Source organism: Rhinopithecus roxellana, chromosome 10, assembly GCF_007565055.1.
Source record: "Rhinopithecus roxellana isolate Shanxi Qingling chromosome 10, ASM756505v1, whole genome shotgun sequence".
Classification (NCBI taxonomy): Eukaryota; Metazoa; Chordata; class Mammalia; order Primates; family Cercopithecidae; genus Rhinopithecus; species Rhinopithecus roxellana.
The window spans coordinates 58775031-58787398 of NC_044558.1; the positions used below are offsets into that span (position 1 = coordinate 58775031).

The window sequence follows — 12368 nt, forward strand, 5'->3', positions numbered from 1 at the left end:
CCAGGCCTTCCAGCTTTGATTCCATTGCCCGGGTTGCCAAACCCAGTTGCTTTTCCGTGGATGATTATGATCTGCATATGTTCTAGGGTCAGCTGGTGAGACCACCTGCTCTTCCCCCACCAGCTGCCAAGGTCTCTCTACCCTGCCCTGAAGAACAATGTGGAGTGTGGAGGTGAAGTGGGAATCGATCAGCCTGATCCTGGATGAAGGTCCTGGGTGAGGTCAGCTGGCTGTGGAGATTAGAGCAGATGCAAGACAGAGTACAGGGCATTTCATGAAGGACTTATGGGAACAGCAGCACAATGGCAGTGTCTGGTTATGGAAGGCTTCCTGGAGGAGGAGTCACCCTCTGAGGAAGCTCAACGGCTCTTCTTCCTTAAGTTCCTAACACTTGGGTGTCTGGCTAACCTCCCCGGGGGAAGATCCACATCCCCAAGGTTTGTACTCCATTAACATTAAAAGAATAGCACTCATTATCCTAATAAGTGGCCCAAGGACACGCAGGGAAGCAGAAACTAGAAGGATGGGGCTCCCAGAACCCCCAGGAGCCAGAAATCATAGCAACCTTAGACAAGAGTAAACCACCATCCCACTTCCAGCTTTGTGCAATGCAGTCTCTAAACATTCCTCTAGGGATGACAATTCAAGGGCTGGCCAACAGAAGGAATACCTCCTGTAACTGGTGGTCTGGGAAGCGAGACTCACATGACCCGTTTTTTCTTAAAGAGCAAAGGAAAGGTGCCCACAGCAAACTTATAGCTCCCAGGTTATCCCAAAGTTGAGTTCCCCAATCCTTTCGACCAAATGGAAGAAAGTGGCTAGAGGGAGTCTCCCCATAATCTGCAAGTGGCCATTCTTGTGGCCACTGAGAGTTGTGTGGTTTGCACTTTTGCTGGGTGAGAAATGAAAGCTCTCGACCAGCGCCTTCTGGGCTGGAATCCAGAAGGTTCCAAGAGATCATCTGCCCCAGACCTCTATCCTGGCGCGGGCATAGTCAAACCGACTGCTCTGGTCCTGAACCACATTCCAAGCAATGCTGCCTAGAAGAGGGGGGATTCACCTGACCGATTGGCCCCTGAAATGCAATTATTTACTTGAGAATGTGTCCTCTGTGGAACCAGACAGATGGATGCAATGATCCGCCAAGTCTCACCTAACCCAGGACCCTCCAACCTCTCCCTTGAGACAATGGCCCCGGCCTGTATCCCAAACCCAGCCACCCCCAGGCTGTTGTGGAGTTCAAATCCGTCTCCAAGTGTGGGTTGAGGCCATCTCACAGAGAGACTGTGAGAAAAATAATTACTTAATGTATGTAAACGAGCTTTGAAGATGAAAAGTGCAAACGCAGTCTCCTTAATAACATCTTCAAGACTTCACGGAGCCCCAGAGTCGCTGCTGAGCTCACCTTTAAGATGAGTCCGTGGGGAGTTGCTGGCAAACTTCCCAAGCTCATAAACAACATAAAATGGCTTTTCACTTCTTTTATGCAGCCAACCCCAGCTCTCCCCACCAATAAAAGGACCAGGGAGGATCAGAGAGACCAGAAGGATCCTGAGCCTCGCACTCTGCCGCCTGCATCGCCTTCCGCTGCTTCTCAGACTCTGCTCAGCCTCACACGATGTCGTGCCGCTCCTACAGGATCAGCTCAGGATGCGGGGTCACCAGGAACTTCAGCTCCTGCTCAGCTGTGGCCCCTAAAACTGGCAACCGCTGCTGCATCAGCGCCGCCCCCTACCGAGGGGTGTCCTGCTACCGGGGGCTGACCGGCTTCGGCAGCCGCAGCCTCTGCAACCTGGGCTCTTGCGGGCCCCGGATAGCTGTGGGTGGCTTCCGCGCCGGCTCCTGCGGACGCAGCTTTGGCTACCGCTCCGGGGGCGTGTGCGGGCCCAGCCCCCCATGCATCACCACCGTGTCTGTCAACGAGAGCCTCCTCACGCCCCTCAACCTGGAGATTGACCCCAACGCGCAGTGTGTGAAGCAGGAGGAGAAGGAGCAGATCAAGTCCCTTAACAGCAGGTTCGCAGCCTTCATCGACAAGGTGGGTGAGGCCTGAGACGGTCCAGAGAAGCCTCCAGCCCTGCCCTCCCTTGGCGAGGTCCCAGTCCGCTGAGGAGACAGGATGGCTGCCGGTTTGAGGCAGCAGAGGGAATGACGTGCAGACCCATACAGGTGGAAGGGTCAGTTTCCATCACTTAACTCCCGCAGTATTTAATGAGGTTCAGGTGTGGTCTAGAAATTGAGCCTGTGATCCAAAGTGTGTGTATGTGTGTGTGTGCATGTGTGTGCGTGCGTGTGTGTGTGTAGCGGTGTGTGTGCATGTATGTGTGTGTGTGGTGTGTGTATATGTGTGAGTGTGGGTACATGTGTGAGCATATGTGTGTGTCTGCATGTGAGTGTGTATATGTGTTTGAGTGTGTTTCTTGAGCCAAGATGACATCGGACTATCAGAACTGTGTCTGAAAAACCAGACTGGGCAGCAGATGCTGGAAGAGTGGGAGATAACGGGGAGACCAAAAGGCCTTGTGCTCCTAGCCAGGCAGCCAGTGAAGGGGCTGAGGTAATGCCCAGAGCCACGCTGCCTCCCCCAAGTCCTTGCTGCATCACTCAGCATGTGAGACCCCAGACAGGTTACTCTGCTGGATAACAGGACCTGCCTCATCCACCTGTGAGGATTAATGAGTCCATACATGAAACATAATGGCAAATAGCACTCAATACATGTTAGCTGCTATTATCATTATTTTCCAAGGACAGTGGTAGGTGAGGAGGTGTGACAGCCAACCCAGGCCTGGCAGCCCCTTCACGAGAGAGAGCCGAAATGCAGACAGGGAGGTGGCCAGGCTGGCAGGAGGAGGCCCCCTAATGCACCCAGAGTGTGGGGAACTCTGCATAGCTGTGAGTCCGCCTCTCAAGAAAGTTTTGTAGGGGGAGACTGGGAGCCTCCTTCACAGGCTCCTCCTGTGTCCACAGGCCTCTAGCAGAGCAGAAGGACCAGCTTTGGGGGTCTAGGATCAGGGTTTGGGGGCAGATGCAGTGACCTTCCCGTTTTCACTCTTTCTTTAGTAATCTGAGTCTATCTTCACAGTGATGGTTTGGGGTGGGTATCAGCATCTCCACTTATCAGACAGCAACTTGGAGCTGAGTGGGTGTATATGAGCAGCTCAGACGTGCCGTAGGGGCAGGCAGAACATGCCTATCTCATGGTAAGACTATCGCTTACCATGAACTGGGCATTTCATAACTTGAAGTCTCAATTTCCCCATGTGCAACATGGGTTAAGTAATATCTACATCCCACAGGGCTGTGATAATTGGATAGAATTGTTAGGTGATATAGACATAGACACAGATATTAGACATGGATAGGTATATCTTAGCACAGGCCTTGGCACTAAGTAATAAATATTTAATAAGTGTTTGTTGCATATATGAGCAAGTGAAGGACAACTGGTAATTATAATAATAGTTAAATACACTGAGCATTTACTACATGTCAGGGACTGTTCTAAGCACTTGATATGCATTAACTTGTTCAATCTTCACACCAGTGCTAAGACAGGCACTATTCGCTCCATTTTAGAAAGGAGAAAACTGAGCCCCAGGAGGTTAAACAACTTGCCCTTTAAAGTATCAAAACTGGGACTTGAAACAGACCTTTGGCTTTGAGTCAGGTTGCTTTCCCTCACACCCACAACTGCCTCCCTGGGGGCCTGGGAATGGGCCCCTGGAGCCGCAGACACTCAGCTTTATGGCTCAGCCCATTCAGCCAGCATCCGAGGGCAGAGAGAGCTGTGGGAAACCAGGCGCCTTCCGCTAGACTCCCTCTGACCCTCTTCTCTCCACCTGAATGGCAGGTGCGCTTCCTGGAGCAGCAGAACAAGCTGCTGGAGACCAAGTGGCAGTTCTACCAGAACCAGCGCTGCTGCGAGAGCAACCTGGAGCCACTGTTCAGTGGCTACATTGAGACTCTGCGGCGGGAGGCTGAGTGTGTGGAGGCCGACAGCGGGAGGCTGGCCTCAGAACTCAACCACGTGCAGGAGGTGCTGGAGGGCTTCAAGAAGAAGTGAGTGCAGCAAGCTGGGGGGACTCAGGGGAAACTCAGAGAGAACGCTGGGAGGCTCTGCCCATAGCCCTCTTGCCACAGATTCTTTCAGATTCCTCTAGCAGGCTGCCTGGAACCCAGAGCAGATATCCAGTGGGGCCTAGATGTCTTCAGATTCCTGGGATTCACCTCTAAGACTCCACCCCTGTGAGCTTAGAGCTACTTCTGGGGAATGAAGAGAGGAAATCCAGTGGAATTCTGACACTCTGTATGTCCCTGCCCTTCTCTGCTTACCTTTATGGCATGGGCTTTGTGATCTCCCTGCCAATGGAACCAGCTCTCTTGGCACCTAGGATGCACAGATGATTTTAGACTTGGGGGAAGGAATGTGCATTCCTAACCCCATCTCAGAGGCAGAAGCACTGCAGTGGAATGAAGCCAGGCTGGGACAAGGGCTAGCCCATGAATAATACAGAGAATAGATCCTGGAGGGGCCAAGACAACATCTGGAGGGGATTAACCCCTTTTCAATCCCCTGAAGAACTTGCCCAGGAGTGGGATGGTATTCAAGGTCCAATTTCTCAGCTCCAGGCCTCTCTCTCTCCCACACCAGGTATGAAGAGGAGGTGGCCCTGAGAGCCACGGCAGAGAATGAGTTTGTGGTTCTAAAGAAGGTGAGGGGCTGGTCATGGGGCAAAGAGGAGGGGGGCCCATCAGTGCAAACTCCAGCGAGGGGCAGTGTCACCATACTGACCAAAGGCACCTTCCTTTGGTTTCCTCTCACATGCATGTCCCCTCCTCTTTGTCCCACTGCCAGGACGTTGACTGCGCCTACCTGCGGAAATCAGACCTGGAGGCCAATGTGGAGGCCCTGGTGGAGGAGTCTAGCTTCCTGAGGCGCCTCTATGAAGAGGTAAGGGGGCACCTGCCACCCAGCCAGGGAAGGTGGAGAGGTGTTTTGGAGACAGGGGAGCAGTGAGGCAAGGGTGCATGTGTGTGCCTATGTTTGCCAATGTGCAACGTAAGTGTGAAAAGAGCTTGCACATACGTGCCGCGGCCCACAATACAGAGGCCATGTCCAAGTTCATGTGTGTGAGGAGCATGGGGTGTACATGTTCTTGGGCTGCTCTGTGTCTGTGACCTCTGGGTGTTGGTGTGCTGCCTGTGTGGGTGCCAGTCTAGAGATGGGCACCAAGTGTGCATGTGTGGTGGGGGTCAGGATGGCTTTGCACATAGGGCATGGTCCTCATTAATGGACTAATAACTCATCCTGGCATCCAAACCCCAACTTCCCTGCTGGGTGACTTTGGATCAGACCTTTTTCACCCTCTGGGCCTCAGTTTTCCCACTTTTAAGGCAGACACTGTTCCCAGATGGCCTCTACAGCCCCTTTCAGCTTTGTTGTTTGTAAGGAGCCTGTGCATGAGTGAAGGTGGTAGGAGCAGAAGTCATGTAACCTTCATGACCAGTGCCTGGTCTAGGGAGTGGACATTGCCCCCTGGGGAGGATCACATGACCCAGACAGATCAGGTACCAGAAGCAAATGCACTGGCTGTTGGCCCCACAGGAGATCCGTGTTCTCCAAGCCCACATCTCAGACACCTCGGTCATAGTCAAGATGGACAACAGCCGAGACCTGAACATGGACTGCATCGTCGCTGAGATCAAGGCTCAGTATGACGATGTTGCCAGCCGCAGCCGGGCCGAGGCTGAGTCCTGGTACCGTAGCAAGGTGAGTGGCACAGGACACCTGCCTGCTAAGCATGGCAGTGGGAGGGATGTGAGGCATCTATTAGAAGGGATGTGATTAGAGGGATGTGAGGCACCTATTCTCTTGCCTGGGGATTCTGATCCATGAGGACAGTACGCGAAAGTCCAATAGTTCTCAGGTTAGGGTGGCCAGGCAGGACTGCCATGTGTGGTTGCACAGGCTGAGCACTGTACAACCTGCACAATCATCCGTGGTGCCCTGAATGAATGGGAGGTCCCACCCTGAGCCTCATGAGCATCTCTACTTCCCCCAGTGTGAGGAGATGAAGGCCACGGTGATCAGGCATGGGGAGACCCTGCGCCGCACCAAGGAGGAGATCAACGAGCTGAACCGCATGATCCAGAGGTTGACGGCCGAGATTGAGAATGCCAAGTGCCAGGTGGGGTCTGTGGAGGATTCAAATATCCAGCACGGGCAGGCTGCAGCACCTGGCCCTTAATCAGGCCTCACATCGTGCCCATGAGGAAGCAGGGACCCAGAAGGAGGGCAAGGGCTCTATCATATCTCACAGCACTCAGGCCATGTCACTAACTTCCAAAAGGAGGATCCAGCCACTTCCTTGGCCACCCTGTGACTGCCATCAAGGAGAGATGGTGAAAAGCCCACCCATCTCCTCCCTTGTGTTCACAGGCCCATTAACTACCTGGCCATAGGCCAACCTTCTCTCCAGGACCCTCCTCTCCCTGCCCTAGCTCCATCAGCTTGGGCGAGCCAAGCTGTGCCTTCTCTCTCTCATCCTGGCCCTCATATCTCCACCCTGATAGCGTGCCAAGCTGGAGGCTGCTGTGGCCGAGGCAGAGCAGCAGGGTGAGGCGGCCCTCAGTGATGCCCGCTGCAAGCTGGCTGAGCTGGAGGGTGCCCTGCAGAAGGCCAAGCAGGACATGGCCTGCCTGCTCAAGGAGTACCAGGAAGTGATGAACTCCAAGCTGGGCCTGGACATCGAGATCGCCACCTACAGGCGCCTGCTGGAGGGCGAGGAACACAGGTGGGGCTAAGAGGACTTTGTGGGATTTCAGATGTGGAGGCTGTGGTCCTCCAGGAGTGAGTTTCCTTGAGCTGAGTGTGAGCTACAACTCTGGCCATGGCTAGTACAATAGCTCCAATAATAATAATGATAACTGAATGCTTCTGTGCTCAACCTGTGCTAAGTGTTTATTTTATAATCTTCACAATCCAATAAGATAGGTATGGTTTTTCCCATGTAAAGATAAAGAAGTAGGCTCAGAATTCAATGCCTTTATCACGGCTGCACAGTTAATAAGCAGAAGAGCTGGTACCTGCACCCAAGTCTCATGCCTCCCAAATCCGTCCTTGTTGAATAGCTTCCTACTGAAGCTGCTGCGTGGCCTGCCACATAGTCCTGTGTGTTATGATGATGATGCACTTCTATATGCATTTAGCTCTTCATTAACCACAAAGTCCTTTCATACCCTGCTGTATCTGATTCAACTCTCCTTCCTGTGAGCTTGATTGGCACCATCCAGGCTGGTCACCATCACTCAAACTAGGGGCACTGTTCATAATCTCACCCGCTGCTGCTGAAAATCAGACAGCCTTGTCTTCATGGTTAAAACCAGCAAAGAAAGAAAGCATGTAATGCAGATTTGGGGGAGCCCTTCTTCCCTCTCAGAGGTAGACTCTGTACACAGCATAACCCTCTCTGTCCCCAAGCAACCATCAGTCTCAAGGAATCCAACTCAGTGTCTGCAACTAACAGAGTTTTCCTTCTCCCTAGGCTGTGTGAAGGTGTGGGCTCCGTGAATGTCTGTGAGTATCTGCCTGAAATTCTCCTAGAAAAATGGCTTTTTCGATGGAAAAGCTGAACTCATTGGCCTAACCCATGGAGCCTCGAGTGTTCCCCCAACTGTTTCACCCTCCCCTGGCTCCTCAGTGGGGGCCATGACAGGTGTTAGAGAAAGCAGATCTGAGTGCTCTTCACTAGTGTTGACAGTGAGCTATAGGCCATAGACCTGTGGCCTGGAAGCTTTGCTCCCCAGGGTCCAAGGGTCCTCACTTCCTTCCTGCCACAGTCCCCTAGATGGACTGTGCATCTCAGGAATAGAGCCTGCGTTGTTGACCACCAATTCCTTGGAGAGGGAGGCAGCTCCTGCAGTGCCCTGGGGCTTGTTGTAGGGGGGGTGAGATCGCAGGGAGCTGCTCACCCCTCCATGTCTCCTCTCTCCACAGGTGTCAGCAGCTCCCGTGGCGGAGTCTCCTCTGGGGGCCTCTCCTATAGCACCACCACAGGGCGCCAGATCACTTCTGGCCCCTCAGCCATAGGGGGCAGCTTCACAGTGATGGCCCCTGACTCCTGTGCCCCCTGCCAGCCTCGCTCCTCCAGCTTCAGCTGCGGGAGTAGCCGGTCGGTCCGCTTTGCCTAGTAGAGTCATGGAGCCAGGGCTTCCTGCCAACCGCCTACATGCCTGCATCACTGCACTGAATGGCATGTGAATGTAAAATGTGTGCTTGCTTCCAGAATCTTCCGGATGTTCCTACAGAGGGAAAGACCCTCGGGCTGCTCCCCTGCATCGTCTCGTGCTAGGGAGATGCGTCCTAGTTGTCCTCCTGGCAGCGTTTACAGAGGCGTTCCCAGCCCTTCACTTAACTCCTACTTAGCTCCAAAATACCAGTAGCCAATTTGCATTATTCCCCAAGTTCTCAGGGACAAGACCAGTCCCCCAGCGTGGTGGTCAGCAGGGAAGCTCCACCTCCTGGGTGGAGGCGCCATCCTAACCATCCAGCCACAACAGGGAGAAAGTCCCTCTCCAGCAGCCCCCTCCTCCTGGCTGGGTAGAATGGTCCCCCAGCAAGCACTTGCCTGTTCATTCCCGTTCATGTTTTGCTTCTCTCTCGGACTGCCTTCCTGCTTCTGGGCTAACCTGTTCCAGCCAGGCTCCTCATGTGACCTCGCAGTCAAGAGGCCCATTATTGTGCGGCATCCTTTTGCCTACAGCCCCTGGTTAGGGAACTTTGGACAGGTCTTACTATTCAGTGCACCTTTGTACATTTCAAAGAAGACTCCACGGCTGCTCCAGATGCCCCCTTGCTGGGTGCTGGTGGGGACTGTCCAATGCAGAGCTGGTGGGACAGAGAGTCCAGCCACTTCCTAGGTCTCCCTCTTATGACTGTCTATGGGTGCATTGCCTTCTGGGTTGTCTCAATCTGTGTTTCAATAAACGCCGCTGCGATGCAAGGATGTGTGGTCTTGTGAACAACAACTTCTCCACTCCCTTCTTGCTTCTTCTGCAGCTGACCAATCCCAGCCCCCTCCCCATGTAGTATTTCCCCAGTCACCCCCCAGAAACTCTGCTGCTTCCTGTCCACTTCCGCAGTCTGATTCCACTTGGTCGCCCTCAATCCCCTCAGGCCTGGACCACAGCCCAGCTCCCCCCGAATGGCCTCTTTCTCCCCGACCCACCCTGCGTACTCCCAGCAGCCAGAACTCCATCCCAAACTCACCGCTCTCACCTGCTCCTGCCTGGCTCAAGTCACTTCCCCACACATGTGTGTGCTTCTTATGCCAAATGCAGGCTCCCTCCATCACCTCCTTCCCCAGCTACTCCTCAGCTCTGTCTAACCCCTCCACGCAGCGCTCATCCTCCCAATCATGGACTCTACCCCAAGAAGACAAGTCTACCCTCTGAGGCAGCCCAGAGCCACTCTCTCCTACATACCCCTTGTGGACACATAGCTCATTCCACATCCCTCCTCCCATTTGCCTTTGCTCAGGGCCCTCCTCTGCTCCCCATAGCTACCACCCTTATGCCCACACCCTCCACCCCACACCCCTCCCCCATCACATAGTGTCTGGAACCCTGAGAATCTCTGGTTCTGTCTCTGTGGATCTGGGCCAGGGATGTCAATGGGTGTGTCTGGACCTGGATGAAGCTGGAAGTTCCATGAGGACGGGAAGTATCTCCTCCTGGCTCTGACCTTCCACTGAGTCCCAGGATGGAGCTCCAAGATATGCCAGGCCTGGGATGTGCTGGATGAATGCAGGCAGCTGGTGCAGCCGGAGGTAGAGACATCCAGTCCCATTAGCTGTCACTGTCATCAGGCCGGCGTCTGCCAGCCCCTCCATGCTGATCCATCCCACATCCTCTTTCCCTGCAAGGAGAAGCTAAGGCCCTGTGCATGCTCACTTCAGGCCCAAAGGGCTGTAGCCCCACAGGAGGCTGCTGGCTGCTTCTGAGTGCTCAGGCTGCTGCTCTGTTTGAGGTTTGCTAGCAGACACCTGGCAGGCCTCCTCCAGGTCTCTTGCCTGCTGCCTCCTTTCTCCCAGCTCTTTGGGCCCTGAGAGCATGGTGACAATCACAATAGGCCAACTTTCAACTTAGGGAATATTATTCACCCACAGGAAATGTTAAATCCCAGGGGCTAAAACATCAGGAAATGGAAATTTGAGCCCCAATTCTGCCAAGACTGCCAGGTCTCGGCGAGTCCTTGGGCAGAAAGTGGCTTCCATGCCTTGCATGTCAGTCTGGGGTCTGTGAGATGAGTAGGTAGAGTCCTTACCAGGTCTGCTGTCTCCTGTGGTTCTGAGATGCTACAGTGAGTCTATGCTTGGGGAAAACAGCTTAATGCTCCCATGGATCTGGGCTGAGCAAAACTAAAATGCCAAATCTGATACCCAAAAAATAATGGCACCATGGATTGAAAAGTCAAACAGCCAGAACCTGGGAGATAGGAATAACTTTTTTCACACATTTCTGTGCTTTGTGTGCAAATACCATTCAACAGATTCAGCTGGCCAGAGGTGCCTTTTGCTTATAGGGAGGTAAGCCTCTGCCCCAGCCCTCCTTGCAGCCAACAGCAAAAACCCACAGCAAGCTCTTCTGGCTCAAAAGATGCTAGGGCTCCTGCAGCTCTCTCCTGATCAAAGAACTATTCCCCATGGAATGCAAAGGGTACAGTCCAAAGGTAACTAGGGATTAACATTTTATTAGAAAGAAAAAAATTCTGAAGACATCAAGTGACCTGAAATCGAGAGATCGAGGAAAAGCCAGAAGTTCAAGAGGCCCAAACAATAAAGTGGGCCATGGGAGTGATCCCAGATCTCTGTCCTGGGCTCCCTCCTCCTTAGAAACATCACAAACCAAGCTAACACCAGCATCAGAGAAAATTAGACCTGCTGTCTGTATGCAATTCTTATGTAAATATTAGTGATATCCTTGCCCACAAACACGTAAAACTTCCAGAGGATTCAAAGCATGGAAAATAATCCTTTCAAAGAAACAGATACGCTTGGGATCTGTCATCTTTTCCTTTCTCCTGAAACCACTAACACTCCTCCACCAATTCTCAACCCACTCTGCTTCAACCCATCCTCACAAACACCTATGCCCAAGAGAGTTCCTTCCCCCAGCCCGTGTCTCTAACTGTTCCCTACTTCAATCTTTGGGATCTCAGAAAAATAGAATTTTGTGTTACTACTCACCTTAGCCAAGCATAGTTAGGAACACAAATTAACCACATTATCAAGAAAATTACCAAGTGTGTTCTGTGTAGACACGGACATGACCATGTGGGAATTCATGTCCCCTTGTCTGGGTTATTCACACCCCTGCCTCTCTCTGGGAACATAAGCATTAGGAGGTGACTGTACTAAGTGCTTTGCTCATTGAAGATTAGAGCAAAAATGACATGGGCACTAAGCACCACTCTCCTTGGGTGTAGGGATGTGCCAGGCAGAACAAGCAATGGGAGAGGCTTAGTTCACACAGCCTCAGGCCTCCTTCCTGCCTCCCCCAATCCCCAACCTGTGTATGCCTGGAAATCCCTGCTCATTTCCGATTTGTTCAAAAACCGGGGGCTCCCTCATGTTGGCAAGAGAGCAGCCAGGGAGTGAAGTGAGGCGGGGAAGGACAGCACTCAGGATAAGCTTACGCATTAAAAATGAAGAAAATACCCAAGGCACTCAGATAATAGTCCGTCCACCACCATCAAAAAGGAAACACAGACCCTTCCCCATTTGACAGTCCCATGCCCCAGGGCAGTGAATGTCCCCCTGAGACCCCCAGAGTGTCGTCAGAGTCACTCTGGAGACCCTTTTAACCTGGCTTTACCGCTGCTCCGTGGGATCCGGACTGTGATGGGCAGGCCCCTGTAAGACCCTTTGGTCCGGGAGACAGAGACAAGGGGAGCACCACCCTACTAAGATAGACCTCGGTCAGCCCAGGTCAAGTCCCTGCCTGGCCATTGTGGTCCCTGAAACAGAGACTGAAGGCATCAGAAGAACTGCGTGGCAGAGGAGAACCGTTCTAAGGCTCTTCTCTGTTAAGGCGCCCGTGCAGTGCTGGCCCTCTGGGTGCTAGAGACTCGGGATGGGAAGGCGAGTCACAGTCCAGGCCAGCAGGACTTCCCTAGCCTCGGTGGTTCGCAGGTCACCCGGGTGGGGACAGTTTACTGCGTAATAAGGGACCTGCAGGTCCTCCCTGCCGGTCCCCACTTTGGCCCTGTCTCCCGTTGAGGCCACCATTGTCCCCCACCCCCCCAACCCACGAGAGTCAGGGGCCTCCCTATCCCCACCCTCCTACCCCCACCCTTGCTTTCCTCG

The 12368-nt window shown here is 53.2% G+C and overlaps 1 protein-coding gene across 1 annotated transcript; it reads left to right on the forward strand.

Moving 5' to 3' along the window:
• Positions 1-1542: 1542 nt before the first annotated feature.
• Positions 1543-9005, forward strand: LOC104670639 (keratin, type II cuticular Hb5). Its single transcript, XM_010373980.2, has 9 exons — positions 1543-2038; positions 3854-4062; positions 4655-4715; positions 4859-4954; positions 5609-5773; positions 6066-6191; positions 6577-6797; positions 7548-7579; positions 8000-9005. The coding sequence occupies exons 1-9, from the start codon at positions 1619-1621 to the stop codon at positions 8191-8193; spliced, it is 1524 nt and encodes a 507-aa protein (XP_010372282.1). The 5' UTR covers positions 1543-1618; the 3' UTR covers positions 8194-9005.
• The last annotated feature ends 3363 nt before the right edge of the window (positions 9006-12368 follow it).